We start from the raw sequence: 21,493 nt of genomic DNA on the forward strand, positions 1-21,493 counted from the left end.
TCTGAGCCCACCCCCACCGTTGCTCATGCCAGGTATCAAGGTTACCTTTTGTTGGAAATGTTGCACTTGAAGGGGCGGCACCTCTCCGCCATTCATCCAAATGTTTATCCATTCTTTTCTGGAAGTGTCGGCCGTGTCCACAAATGACACCGGGACGATAATTATTACAATTATGTATTGATTCAGCGGCGGCATTGTGAGTGTCAGCTTTTCCCCGCATAATTGTGGGACTTCAGATGGGCTAATTGCAGCTAACACGACCAGCTGGGCCATTACTGTATTCGTCATCCCCCAGGTTTCTTTTCTCCCCCCCCCCCCCCCCCCCCCCCCCCGCTGCCGAACAATGCCGCTCACCTTTGTGGTGGTCATTAGACTCGTCCAGTTGATGAAAAGAAGAGGGAACACAAAAATAAATGTCCTATTAATCGCAATAATTTTGGGTAAACATCCATAAAATGAACATGTTGGCTTGCAGCGCTCAGTGCATGACTGACCATACCCTCACAAACTTTGTGTGTATGCATAAATGTGCATTTGAGTGATTTATAAGACTAAGAAAGTGATATTTAAATACAGTCTATTTACCATTGTGTCTGCTTATTGACTGAATGCTCTTAGTTGTCACCTAAAAAATTCACCAAAATTGAATTCCATGTTGAGGAAAAAGTAAAATTTGCAGCTGAGATGCCTTATCCATCTGAACGACGTCTGATTAAGTTTGACTGACGGTCCCTTGTGATTAACGTCAACGTGTTTTACACCGCACTAGATTTCTCGTTTACTTTGACAAGTCACAAATACGATTTGTGATTCATTTGAAGTTTGATAATGATGCATCTAACTTGTAGTTTCTTCTAACTGATCATGGTGCTGTTGATAACCATATTCCACTCTGGCAGGAAAAAAACGGGCTCTGCTGAAACTAAAGTTGCTTGGCTCGGTGTCTTGTGGTGCATGACGTCACAAACGAAAGGTATTACAGTACGATTGAAAAGGTGCAAATCTAATCTAATGGAACCATACTTATTGTCTTTACCCTTTATATGGAAAACATAAAGAAAATCACCTCTTGGCATAACATTTTGGAGTTATAGCGCAGGCTCCCATTCATTCTGGACTACCTCACAAGCAACATCCATTTAACCCCAGTGGAAGTTCTACCTATTTTAAAAAAAATTCTGCACTTGGAAAACTGCTCTACGGCACCAGTAGTGGTCAAAAGATTTTCTTCAGGTTACTCTTAAATACTATATTGTATTATATTAGCAAATATTTAGACAAAGTCAACAGAACCCAACACAGTTGAACATCCGTCTATGGGCGATTGTAGACTTCAATATTTGACAATATTCTTCAACATTATCATCAACATGCACAAGTAAGGGAATTGTGTTCGTCCTCAGCAGAATCTTAGAGATTTGTGGCGTTCTTCCTGACACCTGTGGAAAATACTTGTGCTTCAACAAAGACAAGATGATCATCACGTTAAGTTGCAATCATGTTGATGCGAAATCAAATTGTGATCATTTTGTATGAGAAGCCTACTTAGACGAAAACACAGTTCAGAATATAACTTTATTGTTATCTCTCTCTCTCTCTCTCTCTGAGCCTGTGAGCATCTGGGACTGGCGATGACCGTGATTGTTTGTGCATGTGTCAAAATACAGCTGCTGAGCAGGATGACTAATCAGACAGAGTGCTCCTCCGGTGCTTCTCTCTCGTGTAATTTGACAGCGGCGGCGTTAAAGTGTCCCTGGGGTGGGCGAGTGGCTGAGGGATTGACGCTCACTGGTCAACTGCCGTCATCACGCTGGTGCTACGGTGGCCGGCAGATACAAGCTGTGTGACGAGAAGACCAACAACCCAAGGAATACAATAGTTAACACGGTGTGCAAAGGCGATTTAAAGACATTCCTACAATTTGACTGGAAGTTGACTGAAGAGTTTTTAAATCAAGGATGAGACCAAATTGATCTTTTAGTCTCCTTCCTGTCAAGCGATGCACGCAAACATGGATATGTGAGGAATCAAATCGAAATGCAATTGTGTATTTAAATTTCCCGGCCAGGTCATTCTAAGAGCAGCAAAGAGAAGCGGTGGTTCAGCGATTCGTCTGAGCTTTTCTACCACACATCCTCAGTGCTTTAGGCTACACGTGCTGCGCCTCTCTCTTGCTCTTTGTTTCTCCAGCAGCTTGTGTTTTTCTGAATGTCATATCTGATAACTCTGATTGTGGTCCGGATGCATACACATAGTGTGTGTGTGTGTGTGTGTGTGTGTGTGTGTGTGTGTGTGTGTGTGTGTGTGTGTGTGTGTGTGTGTGTGTGTGTGTGTGTGTGTGTGTGTGTGTGTGTGCCCCCCAGCAGGTTAAAAAAAAAAAAATCAAATGAGTTGTTATTCAAAAATGATTCCCATCAATCACTCTAAGTGGTCTGAGAACTATCTGGTCACAAATAGCACAAAAGGGTTTACTTCTGGCTCTCGAGCTACAATGAGTGATCGAAAAATCCATGCTTTGTGACAGGACATATTTAACTATGACAAGATTTCTACGTTTGCTTTGAGGACAGAAGTCATTCCCTTTCCATTCCCTATGTTGATTTGCTCAGACGTGTTGTGCTCTTGCTAAGAACTGCCACAAGTCCAAAGGAGCCACGATTCAGCACTCCTCATCTCTGACCTCCCCGTGTGTCCAGAAACATTAACCTGCTTGTACAATAAGTAGTCTAAGCCCCCGTGTTAAACTCTTATCCAATCATTCGCCCTGGGTTGGAGTCACAGAAACGGCGTAATGACGCTATAACATCGCCCATTCCCCCTCCAGCAGTGACACACAGCACTGAGGCTGGAGAGACTCCAAATTAGATTTACCTTTCCTTAATGGGCCCCTGACATCCCGCAGCCTGCATGGCCAAGCTGCGGCAGGTCATGACAAAAATCGAGCAGGAGCCTCAGATAAACCCCACCTGTGGTTTCGCTGCGTGTTCTGCCAGTCATATGACTATACCCTGCATGTTTAAACCATGTTTTTTTATGTGTGACAGTTGCTCATTACAATTAGAGATGTAGATCTTCTTTTTCAAGGTTTCTTGAATCATTATATTAAAGCAAAAATACAATCACAGTCACAATTCTACATTTAAGCATTTTAAAAGTGTTGAAAGCAATGAAAACAGTATTTTTGTCCCAAAAGTTGGATATCAGGGAATGTAATTGCAATGCATGCCTGATCTATAGGTGAATAACATCCTGTTTCGACCACTTGGTTGCGCACAGGACCACAAGTGTGTCGTGTGTAGTTGTCGTGCAGAAGTCCGGTGATTGCTGCTCATGGTTTGAATAGACCTGGTGTGACATTTGACATTAGTCGTCAACACACAATCAAAGACTCTATTTTCACCAAAAGTATAAATACATCACCTCTGCACCTCTGCATCATGTGAGCTGCACCGGTTGCAAAATGTCAAATGGTCGAAATGTACCGCATGTCACAGCGCCGCGAAACGACTGTCTTCGTGCCAGCACTAAGCAAAAAGCATAAAGCATAAATAAGGTGACTGTGGTGTCCATCCCAGTACACAGGCAGCACTTGGAAAGCTCAAACCTCACTGTCCTCGTCCTCAGATTGAATCATCAGAAGCAGATCTCGGGCTGCACGCAAGACAAAATGTTTTCGGCGCTGTCCTTATGAGGTCACTTCATGGTCCATATGCAGAACGTTTGGAAAATATTCAGTACAAGGTAATAAGACATAATGTTTTCTCTAGAATTGGATTCAATAATTTAATGTTTTATATTTCTATCATAACATTAAGAAGGCCCCAAATAACATCATGTTTTTTTTACTCTTGTGGGGAGTCAAGATGTCAAGACATTCAGGAAAGTCAGAGACAATTCTAATGCTTAAATAAAATAAAAACCTCTTGGTCACTGCTTGTCTTTAGGGCATTCGAACAAAGTATTTAGCATGAGAGGCTGTTTAAACACAAAGACATATGCAGCACATGATTTCTATTGCGAAACTCCTGTGTTAATATACCAGAGCAGCAAGAATTGAATCATATGATGATGAAAACTTGATTCACTCTCCAATTTGGGGTGAGTGTGTGCATCTGAAGTGCGGTAAGCTCCAGGAAAGAGGAGCATATTGAATTATATTCCATTATCCTTTTTTTTATGATAACAACTTGTGCATCCAATACACAGATCTTGTTAACGCGTGATGAAAAAAATGTATCATCTTTCGGGCACTTCATAAAAGACATGCAGATTGAGGCGAGGTTAATTGGTGACTCTAAATTGAGTATGAATGGTTGTTTCTCTCTGTGCGATACGTTGGCGACCTGTCCAGGGTGAAGCCCGCCCTTGCCCAATGTCAGCTGGGGTGGGCTCAGACAAATTTAGGCTGAACAATAAGTATGCACACATAACCCAATGTTATATATGTCATTTTCTTTTAAACAATAATTAGTATATTTGGTGACAAAATTTCAGACGAGAAATTATTCTCTGTTGATTTTATTGATTTTATTACACAAAAATGATTAAACATGAAAGTAAGCGTGCCCTTGGCATAACATCCTAAGCTGTCAGGATCTGAATAAACTCTGTTTGGTTGTCATTGTCAAATCTTTGATACTGAAATTGTAGGGAAAAAACAACCGTCACCACTCATTTACATATTGTCATTTTGACAAAATGTCAATGAGTCTGCCATTTTGTGTGCGTGTGTGTGTGTGAGCGTGCCATAGTAGGTGTTATGAGCTAAAAGGTTTTGCTGTCCTTGTAGAATCAGAATGACAGTTAGCATGGAAGACAACAGACAAATACAAACAAGTTGGCATGATAGAAATTGCTTATCGGTGCAGATGAAAGTAAATTGCACTCAAATCCCGCAAAGCATGAACAGAGAATTCAGCCTGCCGTTGGACCGATGGCTCTGCTGAATTTGTCACACATGCAGGGCGCGCTGTCGCAGCCACCTCAGACGTCATTTGGTAGTTCCGCTTGCCATTTTTCACACCCCAACAAACACACACACAAACACACAATATGAGACCTCCTCCTGTGAATAATGGCTGCAGCTGGGTCAATGTGACAGCTAGCCGTGTGTGTGTGTGTGTGTGTGTGTGTGTGTGTGTGTGTGTGTGTGTGTGTGTGTGTGTGTGTGTGTGTGTGTGTGTGTGTGTGTGTGTGTGTGTGTGTGTGTGTGTGTGTGTGTGTGTGTGTGTGTGTGTGTGTGTGAGTGTGTGTGTGTGTGTGTGTGTGTGAGTGAGACTGTCTGTCTGATTATGGTGTACAGATAGGCCATTACCCATGCGTTAGGAGGAGAGGGGCTTAATGGACGACAGGAGATGCAAGGGCAGGACGGCTTGTAAACACGTCCCTGTCGTCCGGCCATATCAATACTGCCATCTGGGAGTTTGGCCACTTCATTCACAAAACCAATACCCCAGTGGGATGAGAAGCGCTGGCGGAGACACAGTCGCCACGTGTTCAATCAACGGAGAGACAAGAGCTATCATGACATCTGCTTTCAGGAGGTCAATTCTTTTCTTCACTTCGTGTTCGGTGTGTGTGTGTGTGTGTGTGTGTGTGTGTGTGTGTGTGTGTGTGTTTAAGGCAATTGAAACAAGTAAGTACACACAAAAAAAACAGTCCAAACCTCTCTGATTCCACATTATGACCAATATAGGCCGCGAAATGTGCATTTGTCTTTCCAAAGGTGAAAATATTGATTAAAGAGCTTTTAAATGATACACAGATTGTCCAGATCTGCCTGTGCCATGCATTTCCACATCCAAACAATCAATGCGGGGAAACTGACGAATCAATGTGTGGAAATGTGAAGACAATTATATACAAAAGGAATTTCTATTCACCATCACAAGGACCTGTTCGAGCACGTAGACAAACTACTTTGGAAACTGTCGAACACAATCACACCCGGCAACAAACATTTTTTTGGCTTGTGGAAACAAACCAGAGCAACCAGAGACAATCAGGAAGATTTAAGGCTGCGGGGGCCGGGCACTGACAAAGTGCTCTTATTGTTTTAAGATACACCAGTAAATGTCGGCCTCCGGCAGCGACTGGGAGAGATAAAAAACAGGAACCAAAAAACTGCTGGATAATAAATCTCACTTCTTCTCTGATGTTCTCTGAGACACCTTCCTGCTCCAACAACTCTCACTGGAATCAGTGAATTTCACTTCTGAACATCCACTCTGTATCGCTTCTTCAGCGATAGATACACAGATGATGATATTGATTGTACACACAGCGTATGAAGGTCTGGCGGCTATCAGCCAATCTGACAGACGTGTGATAAGAATTAATCTTGTATCCTTTTTTTGTACAGAGCACTTGCACTATCACACAATAACACAGGCACGCACACAGCCGGGCAGGGCCTTTGACCAGACAAGTCTGAGGATGGGTGTAGTCCTGGAGTTGACTCGCTGATGGGCGGAGGTTTTAAAGTGCAGCTTACAAATAGCCAAATTCAAAGTCGTTCATGTCTTTCTATTTACTAGTTTTAATTCAAGGATGCGTGTTGCATTGAGGCGAGGCTGCACAATGAGCTCCTCCGCAGACTTAGCCACAGGTTCCACTTCATATGACATTACCGCAGCCATATATTTTTCCGAAAAATAGCGATTACTGCGCACATGTTTCTAGGTCTCCGAATCATCCACAAATGCTACACAATCACATTTGATTTCCTCTGTGAGTACAGACCCTGCTGGTAAATGTCACACTGTGACAGGCACAAAGCCTGGTCACCACAGTCATACCCCGAGGGGCCAGATGCTGTCACTTCCCCTCAACTGTGTCGTCTACATTATGGTTGATAGCAAACGCAATTTTAGTGTTTTATCCGTCTGTTCCTCCGTGGACTATTTCCACAAAAAGCAAATTTCCGACAGAAAAACTAAGTTAATGGTGAATCGGTTGGATACTGTACATGATCACCGCTGATTAAGTCTTGTGACATGCCCTGTGCCCTTTAAGCAGAACATTTTCAAAAGTGTATTTCTGAATAAATGAGATGTTTAAAAGGGCTGTGGATTTTCTTATTTTGAGATGTGATTTCTAATGACAGGGGAAGAAAAGCAAATGAGTCTTGTCCATTTGTGGATGGTGACAGAAAATGACTCAAAGCAACTACCAGTTCCCATGTTGAAACCTTCCTGTCGCATGCATTTAAAATCTCCCTCTCTTCTCTCGGATCCACTAAACACAACACTGATGTTATGTGACAAAGCAGGTAAATGATATCTCCGTCCTACTGCCTCATTCGCGCAAACACTGACTACCAGTGCCTGTTGATGCCTTTCATCAAATATGACTTCACGTCTTCACGTATAGTGCAAGTGATGTGTCGTTTTATGATACAGAATGTTCTTGAAGCCATTTTCGAAAGTTGGATAAAATGGAGCATTTTTCTCAGCAACATGATTAATCATACTCTTCTCTGCATACCATCAAAGTTCCTACTGTAGTTGTACAATCACAAAATCATTTATGATTTAACTGTACAGTAATCCTATGTATTTTCAAATGTTGTAAAGAGATTTGAACTTCTACTATACAATACTAAGAAATATGTCAGAAAGTATAAATGTATATTTCTTTTTTGTTTCTTTCTAATGGATATTTGTGTGTGTGTGCGTGTGTGTGTGTGTGTGTGTTTGTTTGTTTGTTTGTTTATGTGTACAAAATTTGGCAGACACCTCCATGGTCAAATGTGTCTTTGCAGAGTGAACACAATCATATATAGTTGACTCTTTCACATGTGCTGGTGGGGAACAAAATATGAAGAATAAAACCCCACAATCACCACAACACACACACACACATCGGCTGTTGACTAATTAATAATTGCTACATTGGTAAGTATAATATATATAAGAACCTCTCTCAGGGTACAGAAACTGCTAGCGTCAGTGTCTACCATGAAGCACAGATGTATGAAGCCCTCTTGTGGTCTAAACAGTCTGGAGCACTCAAAACATGCATCATTAGACAAAAATCTGTTACAAGTTGCAGTTTGAACCCCATATTTAATAAGGCTGGATGTTATTCTGTCATATCGAGACCTGCTCCTATAAATCAGTATGACCATATGACAGAAAAGTGCCCAATATGGCTTATAAGTTGTGGTTATGATGTATGCATCCATGTGGACTTTATTGGTGCGATTTTGAATTATAATATATTTTATTATATGCAATTAGATTTATTATATAGACGTATTATACAGGTGATTTAAAAAAAATGCTATTAGGATTGTGATAATTACCATTGAAGATTTCAGTGGTTTGACAAGACAAATACAAATGTTTTGTCCATACATCCTAAATCAGACTGTACACACAAGGGTACTCGGGCTTCCCAAAGGCATATTTTAGCCGACTAGAGGGCCACTTGGGCAGACCACATTCACACTCGAGTAACACTTGGGTGGACCTCAGCAGTCACAGTGAATTGGACAAGACAATAATGACAAACTGTTGTACATGAGTTTCACATATATGAGGACTCTTCAATAAAGAACCAAAAAACAAACAAACAAAAACCAAGAATCTATACTACCAAGTCCAGTTTCTCCTGATTCAGCGCCCTTTTGGATAACTATAATGCCAGGGCTATAACTATGACATGGATGATTGAGAATCTACGGTGGCCCTGAGAGCTCACAGCTGCACAAGGAAAAGCGCTGCAAATAGGCCGCAACGAAACGGAAGTGTTTCCAGAGGACACAACAATGTTAAAATGAATCAAAAACACTTTACTTTTTATCTTCTAACACCATTGATGGAAAGAGAACTGTAACAGCGCTGGTGAGTCAAAATCCGCGACGACGACGACAACAACAACAACAACAACAACAACAAGCGTGTCCTGACGTGCGCATCACTTTTAAGTGTCCTCTAGAAACACTTCCGTTTCGTTGCGGCCTATTTGCTGCGCTTTTCTTTGATGTGTTGCGCATGTGTTGTCAAATTGGTCAAGATGTTTTCTTAATTTGCTCGTGTTTTGTCTATTTGCATTCTGTGAGCGCTGAGGGCCACCGTAAGAATCTCCAAAGATTAAAAAAATAAAAACAAATCTTTTGTCAAGATCTGATGTTTGATTAAAGGGCAAACAGTTTTGAGATCATGTTTGATTGTGCAAATACATACTTTTTGATGAGTTTTTGGTTTTTTTTGCTTGTTTGACAAAGCAGGGGCTATTGAGCAAAACCAAGACCACTGATTTTTGCAACACAGCACTTGAACGCAGCACCGTGCCCCTCCTTCTGCCGGCTGTCCAATCACATGCCCGGGCTGCTGTAGCGCGTGTGTCGCTCGCGCGTGGTGGTTGAAGCGAGGACGCGTGAGAGGCGACCAGCGAGAGTTCCGCTCAGCCAGAGGTAAGAGCCCCAACACCGCGGCGGTTTCAACAATGTGAGCATCTGCTCCAACGTTACGACACAAACCAGTAACTCCGGTGGCTATGTCAATGTTCTGACTGACCGCTGGCGAACTGTCTCCCCCAAAACTTTTGCTCTCACTCTCTTATCAACCCGCGAGCTAACGGTAGCTAGCTGCTACTAGCTTGGTGAACGCGGCTAGCTGTAGATTAGCAGCCTTTACGTTGACGTTGTATCCTCACGATCAAAGGGCGTATCGTAGTTGCGTCAGTCTTTCACTCGGATCATTTATTTCCACACAGTTTGTGCGAGTAGGTGGGGCTGCTTTGATGTTGCGCGTTAACCTTCACCCCGGCTGTAAGCATTGTTCACAGCACGTTGTCTCGGTATTTTCTTGCCTGCTAGCATGCTAGCTGGCCCGGTTAGCTGCTGTCAGATTTTTCTTTTGGCACCGCCCATACTGGGTGGTAATCAGTCTGTACATCCCCGGTAAGCCGATGCCGACGTGTAGATCCGTGCGATAATGTGTTATCAGTCGCCCCCCTGTCGCTGTCTGAATCGGCGACGGCCCGTTTGCCTTGTGTGTATACATGGCGAGAGCTAGCTGCTAGCTTGTGGCTGCCGTAGCCTAGCCCGGCTGCCATTAGCATGTCAGTGCGTCATCGGCCTGCGCTTGCTCAACACCAGTGTAGGTGTGGATCAGTGAGTGAACACACGCCTGACACATGTTTCAGCATGCACCCAAAGTAAACTCGTGGGTTTTTACATTGGCAGCGTTAATCCTGACGACGCGAGGCGATGTCATGACGAAACCCTTCACAAGCATGAAATACAATCGACACGATCGCTCGTTTTTTTTTTTCCCACATTCACGTTGTAGATGGTCACTAGCAACTCATGCCATTCCTGCCATTGCCTATAATAAGTAGTATGTCTAACATAGTCGATCTGCTTCTTACAGAGGAAGGAGTTGCCACTTGGTAATGGACGCCAGCAAAGGTAAAGACAAAATGTAGTTTTATATTTTCAACTTACCATAGTGAGAAAAATGATTGTTCATCTGTTTTGACTCAGTCTTTAATGTTCAATAACCATGTTTACATCTGTGTAATGAGGACAATAGACATAGGTTTATGTTATTATGTAATATATACAACCAATACGAATACAAATTTAACAAATCAGTACCACTCACGTAAGCTGAACTTTGCAGTTGTCACCCCCAAAACACATATGTGAAGGCTGCTGTACAGATTTTGTGTCACTATTGTATGTTGTGGCGCTGCTAAAACAGCACTGCTCAGTTTTTAACTCTGTGATTTGTCTCATGATAATATGAAAGATACACTTGCAATCTGTTTTTTCTTTTGTTTGGCAGGTAAAGGGGATCAAGGGGTGCAAAATCCAGGTGGGCAAATGGACAGACCTGTCAGCTTCCACTTCTTGGAAAGGTCAGTGTAGATGTTATATATAGTTTTTGTTAAGGTGTATTTGGAAAAATGGAAAGTTTGTCATTGGCTGCTGGACAACTTAAGATGGCAATAGTGCAAAAAGGTGACTGCTTTTCCCTCTCATCCTATTTAGCTGTTTACCTTTTTATAAACTTAAACCCATCTAATATACTATTTGTAAAAAACCCTATTAGTGATGAAGTTCATATATGTTGCATTCATGTTTATATGTCCCTTTGTAGCTTTGATATTATTTACTACCAGTGGAAATATATTGGTCATTCGTAGATGAAAACGTTGTGGCCATAGTTGCATATTGACATAATTGTCATCTACCAGCAAAAAATTGCAATTGCAACAACTTCCATGCAGCGTAAAGACAGTATTGTTTTACCCAAGTTGGTGACTGGTGAGGTGTACATGTGCTAAGATTGACCTTGATATCTTGTGGTTGTTGTGATAAAAATGTGATATGTGACTACTTAATCAAATGTATGTAAGTCAGATATAAATTTTACAGTTGAGGTTCAATACAGTGAATTATTCTTATGTTGAAATCTGACAAAATCTTTCACACGTAAAAAAACCTTAAGATGATTGACTTTCTCCTAAGAGAAAGTTGAGGAATGAGACTATTGATTTTGTGTAGTTAAATGATACAAAATCACTGCAGACACCCCAACATTAACAAAATCCTATTTAAATCTCATAAAACCTTTGGTGTTTCCCAAACCCCCTAGGTTGAGCAATCTTAAGCATTAAAAAAAGATTCATGTTTGTGTATGAATTACTTGAGCGATAAACAACAAAGTTAATGAACTAACTCAAATGGTTTAAATTAAGATTGGTTGTCATGTTTCTCTTCTCTCATAGCATGCTTCCCAAAGTAGTGAAGAGGCGAGTGCATGCCTTGAAAAGGCTACAGGTGCAGTGTGCCAGCATAGAGGCTAAGTTCTATGAGGAAGTCCATGAGCTCGAGAGGAAGTACGCTGCTCTCTACCAGCCACTGTTTGACAAGGTACGGTTAAGGTTTTTATAACAAAACTTATTTTACTGTACTTGACTGTCACACTAGATGTATAGAATCTGCATTCCTTATGTTCATGCAAAAAGAGCAAGCGAAAATTAAATCTTTAAGAATCCCTTGTGTCATTCCCTGCACTAACGGCTGGTATGTCTCTCTGCTTAGACCTGAGGTCAGCGAGTTCTCATCCTTGGTGCAATATTAAAAAAACTGCTACTACGAGTAGTCAACTGTTCTTTTGTCAGTTAAGGCTATTTCCAGAGTCAGTCACAGCCATTCTCAGTCACCGGAAGACTGACAGCTGTAATCCTGCTGCACCTGTTTAACTGTCTGCGTGTGCGCGTGTGTGTGTGTGCCCGTGCGTGCCACCATATCTTGTTCTCAAACGGTGTTGATTTCAGCATGCTAGCTGAAAAAATAATACAGCCTTTCAAACGATTACTTGGTTATACAGGATAGTTCACCCTCATATTCCAAAATCACTCTCTAACCTTGATGACTTTGTTGTAATGTGTGTGTGTCACAGAGACGAGATATTATCAAAGGAACAGTGGAACCCACAGACGAGGAGTGTGAGTGGCACAGTGACAGAGAGGAAGAAGAAGAGCTAGCTGTAAGTACAACTTTGATTTTGTCTACAGAGTTTGATCACTCTCCCCAAAGCTGACCTTTTCTTGTTTTTCGAGGCAAAAGATAGAACTTTTAAAATCAACATGACACCTAAATCTCTACAACACTACGAATATGACAAAGAATAACATCTGGAGTTGTGACTTTTTTATTCATGACATTTTCTCGCCATAGTTGATGAAGAAATTAATGCAAGAACTTCAGGGATCTTTTTTTCTTTTCAGTAAAGAAAAATACTCTTTGACTTTTTAGTGTGACTGTCCAGTGTCGCTGTTACCTTTTGTGTGTTTGATTGCTTTGTACACAGTATCTATGTTTTGTAAAGGATCTTAAAGCTTAACAACCCTAATTGAAAAGATTTGTACACATTGAATTTTGATGGGTGCTCTGCTCGCTGCTTGCAGGAGGAAGTGAAGGAAAAAGCTGCTATTGAGGATGCAAAGAAAGAGGAAGCCAAGCCAGAAGAAGACCCAAAAGGCATTCCCGAGTTCTGGCTCACCATATTCAAGAGTGTGGACATGCTCAGTGACATGCTACAGGTACATTGGAGTGATTCATCCTCTCGTTTGAGCGTCATAAACATTTCACCCTTCTGAAAAGTGTTCCAAGTCGTTGACCTGTCTTTTAATATCCCACCAGGAGCATGACGAGCCCATCCTCAAGCACCTGAAAGATATTCAAGTCAAGTTTTCTGAGCCAGGACAGCCAATGGTCAGTGTCAATATGAGGCCTTAATGAATTGAAATCATTCCAAATTGGCAAACTAGTTCTAATCTTAGTGGAATTTATCTATCTTGCTCTTTCTCTCGCAGAGTTTCACATTAGAGTTTCACTTTGAGTCCAATGGCTACTTCAACAATGCAGTCCTCACTAAAGTCTACAAGATGAAATCAGAGCCTGATGCTTCAGAACCTTTCTCGTTTGAGGGGCCAGAGATCATTGATTGTGAAGGGTGAGATCCAGAGCACACAAACATGCCTGTTAAACTGTGGGACATGCATGATGTTGAGTTGTAAAGAAAAATAGCTATTTTGTGTTTGTAAAACATTTCTGTTTACTATTTCTATATTTACATCCCACACATCAGCCTCCTCTTGGCACTTCTTTTAACCTTCACCTTTTTGTGTCCTTGCTTTCTTTGGACTCTCCCTTCTCTTCACACCTCCTCTCTCTAGCTGTCAGATAGATTGGCATAAGGGGAAGGATGTGACAGTGAAAACTATTAAGAAGAAGCAGAAGCATAAAGGCCGTGGCACTGTCCGCACAGTTACGAAGCAGGTCCCCAACGACTCTTTCTTCAACTTCTTTAATCCTGTTAAAGGTGAGAACGCACACAAATAAACACATACAAGATCTTGTGGCTTTCGCTTAGTGGGTCAGAATGTCACCTTCAAAGCAATTCTACTCCTTTTTCAGCAACTTATTCATGTCTTTTATGTTCAAGTAGCCATTTGAATTTATAGCTTTTGCTCTGTTAGATGTGTAGACATGTGAATCCTTGAGCAAACCCAGAAATTATTGAAAGGTATGAGAGGAAGAGGCACACAAATAAAACACAAGTAAAACACATGTAAGCCACACTGCTTGACAGTTAACATGTCATAGTTTGCCCGAAGGCTTTGTGGCAACATGTTGACATGCATGTCATGTGGTTTCACTGTCACTGCATTGAACTTAGCTCGGCGGCAGAGGGCGCCAAACTCTTACTGTGTTGATATTATCCAGTCACTCAGCAGTAGGTGGCATTTCGGTTGCTCAGGGATGTTGGACTTTATACACAAAGTCGTGCTCACACCAACTTTGGTTTTACCATTATTTTCCAGCTTAGAGAGCTGACGTGGTGCTTAACAGCCAGTGAATAAGTATATAAATATCACTGACCTAGAATATGAGTTGTGAGACCATTGGAAAAAAGCTCTCTCTTTCTAGCCACAGTCTTAAGACGCACAGATTACTGGTCTCCATTTAAAATTACGAATACGTAATCTTTCAAGAGAGCTTGAAAAGGATGAATAAAGGTACATTTATAAAATTAAGTTCATTGTTAGTTTAATATTCTCACCTTTGAGCTGCCCTCAAAGGTGTGTGAGGTTGTTTCCAGTTTGATTGCCTTTGGTCATTTGATTAGTAGATGAATAATAGTGATGGATCCATTAAGTCAATTTATCTCAAAGTTAATAATTCTGCATCACTGGAGCAGTATGATTAAAAATTAAAGACTGTATTGTCTTCTGCGTACAGTCAACTTACCTGTCAGACATGCCCGGGCTTATTCTGACTTTGAAAAATGACCTGAACAGTCATTGGCTGAGCAAATGTTTGTCTTACTGGTTCTGTCATGACTGGTGAGTATAAATAGCTCTTTGTCAAGTGTGTTAAGGTGTGGAGCTCCAGGGCCTGGATGTCAATTAGTGAATAAGCCATCACGTGATTTATAATGTGAACGCACACCATGACTGAACATGAGTGAGCTGCTGTACAGTCCACAGATATGTGAACAAGATTTGTTATTTTTATTGAGCTGGGACATTATTAGATAAGAACAGAAAATATTGGTTTTGATGATTCACCGCTGAATTATTGAAGTAATTGGTTCTTGGTCTTTTTTTAACTTTAGCCAAACAATATGAACACAACTTTTCATATCTACATTGATTCTCACAGGAAGAGCATTTTAGTTCAACGGTTTTACCTCTTCTCTATACTCTCTTCTGTCCAACAGCTAAGCACAACAGTGATTTATTTGTTGCACACCCCTCCACTGTTCAATCCAGAGAAATGCTAATAAATCAACCGGACAAGTATTGGCTTGTTGCAGATCTTCACTGTATGTCAGCAGATAAGCACCAAGAAATGGAGAATGCAAAGAAATGGGTAATTTAAAAATGGTGTCTCCATTACATAGTTAGTTCACCACAGAGCTCTGACAAGTTTACTCTAAAAAAACAAAAAAACAACATAAGAATGTCAAACGGTGATATTCATATGAGCCTCAAACACCTTTATCGTCTGTGGTAATTGTACGCTACAATCATTTGAAAGAATGCTTTTGACTGACATCTTAGTTTCGATTTATTTTACATGAATGTGTGAAGTTATTTGATTCTGGGACTTGATTGAAAATACACCCGACACCAGAGAAGTGAAGTACCAGTACCATTAGTGTAAACTAATTGTCTTGATTAACTCAAAGAATTTGTGAATACACAGATGGCAAAGTTCACCCTTCTCTCACCAGGTGAAATTAATTTGCACATGCAGTCACCATACTCTGAAATTAATCTCATATTGATCCTGCTTTTTACGTCAATGGCGATACAGTGGACTGGCATGTTTCTGTGCCCATACAAGTGAGAACATCTTTTAAGTGTGAGAAAGTGATTCAATACTGTATTGTTGAAAGAGGAGGAAGTAGAGGATGATGTCACCTGTAGTCAGTCAACTGACGTGGTTGTGGTGGAGGAGCACAGCTGTTTGCTAACAGCCTGTCACTGCCTCTGTGGTCTGACCTCATTTATAATAAGCAAAGTCTTTTGCTATAAAAGGGTTTTGGATGTTGGTTGACTTGCAGCTAATGCAACGGCGGTCTCCGTCATAAAAAATGTAATGTCTGAAAGTGACAGTTGGGTGAACTGGTAATACTTTTTTTTTAAAGAATGTGCTAATTGAAATCCCATTTTCCCACTTAATATCACCATTGTGACGCATTGTGTTGAGGTGCCAAATTTTTATATATCTTTTCCCTTTACAGTTTCACCAGATGGAGAAATGGTGAGTGAAACATAACTCATTCTTCATAAACTCAACATCCATCTTATTATATTGGATATTGTGTTTTAAAACGGTCTCTGTGTTCTTGTTGTTTATAGGATGAAGACTCTGAGTTCACTCTAGCCACAGACTTTGAGATTGGTCACTTCTTCCGCGAGAGAATAATTCCCAGAGCAGTGCTGTATTTCACCGGAGAGGCCCTGGAAGATGACGAGAGCGTAAGTGAATTTCCTCTGACGCGCATACTTACTTACACAGAAAACCCCCAGTTCTTCCAGACATATGAGCTAAACTTGTCATGACTGTCGGGCACATTTTCAATCTCGCTTTTATTGTTTTCATTGCAGTTTGAAGAGGAGGAGCTGGAAGAAGGAGATGAAGAGGTTAGTGGTGCCACTTTCACTCATAAAACAGAGCATTTTATGTAAAATACCGGACGTCTGGTCATTGCTGTTCACACAGGACTTAAACCGTACAATTATACCCATCCCTCTTACATGTATTTTTTTCTTCAGGCTGTTATGCATTTCTTAGAATGATTTTGTATTTGTGTATCAGGAGCAGGACGAGGAAGGTGATGATGACGATGATGATGAGGGAGACTTTGACTCCAAGGTCAGTTTTAATATTTTCAAAGTTTTCAATAAAACTGCACATTTAAAAACCAGGGTTAATGGTTCGCATCCACCCTAAAAGCACACCACTACATGAGAACACACCTGTACAGTGAACTGTGTTAAACTCTGTTTAATTCAGGCTTGCAGTTTGAACAGTCCCTGTTCCATGATAGTGAGAGTGTTCCTTCAATTTCCATCAGCAGCTCAGACATATGATCCATAAATTTGATCATCTTGGGCCTACGGGATGCACCCGACTGAACATAATTGAGCAGCATCATGGTGATGGATGAGGGAACTAAAGTTACGTTATAATGGTTTAAATATATTTGAGATTATAGACTATATTTAACCAGCGGTGGCACATCCCTTAAAATAAAACGTGGAGATCTACCCATCTAAGACTATAGTTTTGACTTTCGTGGAGTGTGTATGTGGGAGTTGATGTGGTGCATCCAGCCAGTCGTAATCACGTTAGCTCATGTTTCAGCCTGTTGCGGCTGTAGTAGAGTGTAAGAGAGCTGCTCATCCGTTGGGATTTTCCCGGGAAATTTGTCCCACGTCAATTACATAGAAACAAGTCCAAAGGTTCTGGGCAACAAAACACTCTTAAATACATGTAAATTGCTTCACATTCCAACATATAGAACCTTGTTTAAGAGGTGTTTGTGTTTTGTGCTCTCTCTTTTTCTGCAAAATGTTATGTAAGGGAAAGGAACCTTTTCATTTTGTTAGAGTTGAACTGAATATCCTCCAGTGTGATGGGGAGTGAGTGTGCACGCCGTGTCCTGTAAGCAGGGGGGAGTAGACAACAATGCTGCTGTGTCTATGAATGAGTTTTCCCCTCGTGGTACCTGCTGTCCTTTATGTATTTTGCTTCAGGAATTTGTTGGTGCCAATTTCCCCCAACTCCACCAATGTTTCACTGTGCTCACTTGTCATTTCTCAATGTGACTGTTAAACTTGTGCATATTGTTGTCTCTCCCTCCCCTGGATCTCCCCTCCATTACAGGCATAATCAATCATTCTCACCCCATGCATTTCTAGGTAAGGGAGAAATAAGGACGGCGTCCCACATTCATTGTACACTGTCTCCATCCGTTGGCTGTGGTTAATTTTTTTCTGGCTGCCTCTCCTTTTCTCTACACCCTTGATTCTCCAGTAGTCCCAGGTGTTTAAGACTCTTAACTCATATCCTTGGTAGATTCAGCTTCTGTTCCTCCTGTCCTGTCTTTCCTCTCTCCATCTATTTGTTTTTCCTCCTGTTGTCCCATCCCAGGTTTCTAACATTGTTCCCTTCGCTGTACCAAAGCAGGTAGTTTAATTTTCTAGCGTCTGCTTTCTTTTTTAGCTTCTATTTGCTAGTTAATGCTCACTGGCTTCATTACATCTGTCTAATTATTTTCTAATCAGGTTTCTCTCTTTGGTCCCCGCAGAAAGAACAGCCCCAGCCGGCCGAATGCAAACCGCAGTAACCACAGTGATCATGGGAGGCGGAGACCTGCTGCCAGTCAATTTAGTTCTTATCCAATCAGCAAGTCCTCCTACTCTTACAGGCTCAGCCCTTTTTATGAACTCTCACCTGAACGCAATAAAACGCAACCCATATTGCGTTTTTACTCTGTGCATGACTTCTTTTTCTTTTGTCTTGCGCCCATCTCACCCCTTTTCATTTGGCTTCATTCAAACTCAAAGCAGGAAGTGACTTGACTCTAACTGAAATGCCCACGGTATCGCACAGAGACGGGCTTCTTCTTCTTTGGTAAGGTGGAGTAAGTTACTACTGCCAAAAAAAACTCAGAACATCATCTGTTTAAAAAAAAATAAAAGTTAGGAGAGGAATGGATCCCAACTTTAAGCTTAAAGGAAATAAATCAGTTACTCAGGGTTTTTTAATGCCAACAAGAGAAGTGATAGCTAACCAGGAAACTGCTGAACAAGGTTGACTTAATCTTTCACTGGGGTTGCTGAAGTGTTTTGTTTTGTTTTTGTTTTTTGTTATGGTGTTGTTTTTTTTAAGAGACATGAAATGTATCATTTTGAATTTAATTTACATGTTTTAAATGTTCATTGTCATGTCATTGGACTATTTATTCTGGTGTCATGCAGCTGTACGAAGTGGTGTATTTTGGGGTCTCTAAGACGCAGCCTTTTCATCGGCTTAAACGTTATTTGGGCTCAGCGGGTCAACGAAACGTGAATACTGCCTAGTACATGTTTTTGTTTTTCAATGATCAAAATACATTTTGAAACGTCGAGGAGCTGTGTTCTCCATTAATACCGCTCACTTCTGCCCAGGTGTCCTGGGTTTAACAAGCATTTAAACTGAGCACTTGAGTGGACACTGTAACACACTTAATCAATATCAGACGGTTGTGTGTGGTTATACCTCAGATATAACCTCATAGAAATCTTCCTTGTTTGCCTCAAATGCTCTTTTAACTTGGCTAACAAACTTACACAGATTTTATGAAATGAAGACGAGGACGAGAAACGTGTAGTTTGATAAATATTTTAATCCTAAGCAGTCACAGTGGTGGACACTCAACCTTTTCTCGGTTTATAAAATGCAGTGGTTTCCAAAAGTCTTGAGATTACTCCCCCAGTAGGAAGGTGGTCTCCCACTATGTGTATTAACAAATTTAATTTAGAGTCAGTGATGGGACGGGTTGCAGGATGTCCGGATTAAATGTACATTTTGTTGCCAAGAAGCCAAAAATGAAAGACGAAACACCTCTTTTATTAAATTGTTTGCCAATTGTCATTAACACAGTGTAATCAGCGTTTAAAGTTGTTTCAGAAAATATAAATATTTCTCATACTGTCTGATGATTCAGTAGAATGTCTGTGCAAAACGAAATAGCAGAGGTTGCCAATGTATTTTATATACCTGCTCCTGGATTTTGGCCGTTTCGTCGGACCCCTCTGCCTGGTGGCTGGTCATCGATAGCAGGAACAGCGAAATAATATCTACCCCCTCTCTCTCTCTTTGTACAAAGAACGATTGTAGATCTTGTTGGACAGATCTCTCAGCCACGGTTGACAACTTCAAATCTACCACATCGGACCGCGTATGGCGTTGCATTTGTGTCTCTTTCCTGAGTGATCAACTTCAGCAACGGAGCGCTTGCATTTCATTTAGAATAGAAATGAAATGCAAGCCAAAAAATAATTTCGTTTGAGCGAGTAAAGATCTATTCTGTGCTCAGTAAATGTATTTGCATGTTTAACGTTATCCATATTAACGTGCAATAATAACCCCTATCATGCAGTTTTATTCAAATACACGGAAACTCTGGCTCTGCACTGTCAGAGCACATCACACTCGCATTGTCTCCTTCTCCGTCTCAGCCTCTAAACTCTGTGCGCGCTCAAGTTTGCCTGCACGCTCGCTCAACAGGGCACGAAGTTATATTTGTGTCAGAAAACCAACCAACCGTAGGTCAATCCTGATTGGCTGTGTGGTGTCCAATCGCAACGTTTCCACAAGAAGACGAAGGGATGGGTTTGGGGGGCGGTGGTGGAACGATAAACGGCAACAATATTGTAAACTGAACATTATATTGTCGCTGTTTTTGTGACTGGATACCTGGACTACAGTCCGCCAAACCCATCCCACGCTCGCTCGAGAAAGATACGCCAACGTTAACGCCATCAACCGTGTGCTAGCAATGGCCTTAGCTGGTTCTTATTCACAATTTGTTACTTGCGCAATATTTCTTTTCAATTTGTACAGAGTTAGTTAAAATATTCTATTAAAGTTGTGCGACATGGAAATATCGCGTGTGTTTCTGTTCTTGGTGTGTTTGTCTTGTCTGTGGATTCAACGGTAGTGTAGAGGGGTTGTTCCTGACCGTTTTGATTGGTTGGCCCTTTAAACAAAGCACAGTCTGTAGCCTGCAACTCCTCGTCGCAGGTTACAGACTGTATGTCCACAAAATGAGAAGTTCATGATTTATGAGGAAAGATGTTTCCATTGTTTTCATTTAGTAGAGGGCTATGAAAGAAGTTTCATTCTTGATTTTTTTTAACTTAAAGGCAACTTTCGGGCCCCTAGCGGTTCCAGTTTTTCTTTTATTGCCTGGTCACTGTCGTGAATACAGTGCAGGAGCAAGACGCCATTAAGGACGCACCTACTTTTCCTCAGAGCTCCCGGGGGAAGTTGTCAATGGAACTTTGGAGATAATGAAGAAGAAAGTACGTACACTGAAGCTCCTACTTTGTTTTCTGGCTTCTATCGGCAGTGTGAGCATCACGGCCCACACAATGCCAGCGGACTGGCTACTGTCCCAATTTGAACAAATAACCTGGAGTTAAATGTCCGGTAATAATAATATTGTGTTACTTACTGATATAGAGTTCTTTGTCATTTTTAAAGCCTCCACGGAGGGAATGACCGTCTGAGGTCCACTCTTTGTTTTATCACTTCCACGTCCTCATCTGCGCGATTCCTCTTGTCTTGTGAGGTCGACTTGTTTTTCAGTCAGTTCACACTATTCTCTTCTGTCTTGGTTACGCAATGGACGACGCAGTTCCTTTGTGCCGTAAAATCGAGTCGTCCTTTTTTTCCGTTAAAAACTCG

At 41.3% G+C, this 21,493-nt stretch overlaps 1 protein-coding gene and 1 long non-coding RNA gene across 10 annotated transcripts; one reads left to right on the plus strand and one right to left on the minus strand.

The window, feature by feature from the left end:
• Positions 1–1,561: 1,561 nt before the first annotated feature.
• LOC118315312 lies at positions 1,562–9,316 on the minus strand. The gene is made up of 2 exons (XR_004794831.2): positions 9,189–9,316; positions 1,562–1,839 (listed from the first exon to the last, which is right to left on the minus strand). It is a non-coding gene; the product is annotated as an uncharacterized LOC118315312 (long non-coding RNA).
• On the plus strand, positions 9,301–20,688 carry nap1l4a (nucleosome assembly protein 1-like 4a). Of its 9 annotated transcripts, none has more exons than XR_004794830.2 (16): positions 9,796–9,907; positions 10,380–10,417; positions 10,797–10,869; positions 11,743–11,887; positions 12,420–12,506; positions 12,928–13,062; positions 13,163–13,234; positions 13,336–13,475; positions 13,699–13,844; positions 16,275–16,294; positions 16,393–16,512; positions 16,642–16,677; positions 16,853–16,909; positions 17,924–17,958; positions 18,191–18,226; positions 18,348–20,688. XR_004794830.2 is itself a non-coding variant. In XM_035642510.2 (15 exons), exons 2-15 carry the CDS (start codon positions 10,402–10,404, stop codon positions 18,384–18,386), a joined length of 1,122 nt encoding a protein of 373 aa, XP_035498403.1. In that variant the 5' UTR covers positions 9,301–9,418; positions 10,380–10,401; the 3' UTR covers positions 18,387–20,688. The 9 variants fall into 9 exon arrangements, 6 of the variants coding, with proteins under 6 accessions (XP_035498403.1, XP_035498405.1, XP_035498400.1 ...); XR_004794829.2 differs by lacking the exon at positions 17,924–17,958 and adding an exon at positions 17,959–18,082; XM_035642510.2 differs by lacking the exons at positions 9,796–9,907; positions 17,924–17,958 and adding an exon at positions 9,301–9,418.
• The last annotated feature ends 805 nt before the right edge of the window (positions 20,689–21,493 follow it).

Source organism: Scophthalmus maximus, chromosome 7, assembly GCF_022379125.1.
Source record: "Scophthalmus maximus strain ysfricsl-2021 chromosome 7, ASM2237912v1, whole genome shotgun sequence".
Lineage (NCBI taxonomy): Eukaryota > Metazoa > Chordata > Actinopteri > Pleuronectiformes > Scophthalmidae > Scophthalmus > Scophthalmus maximus.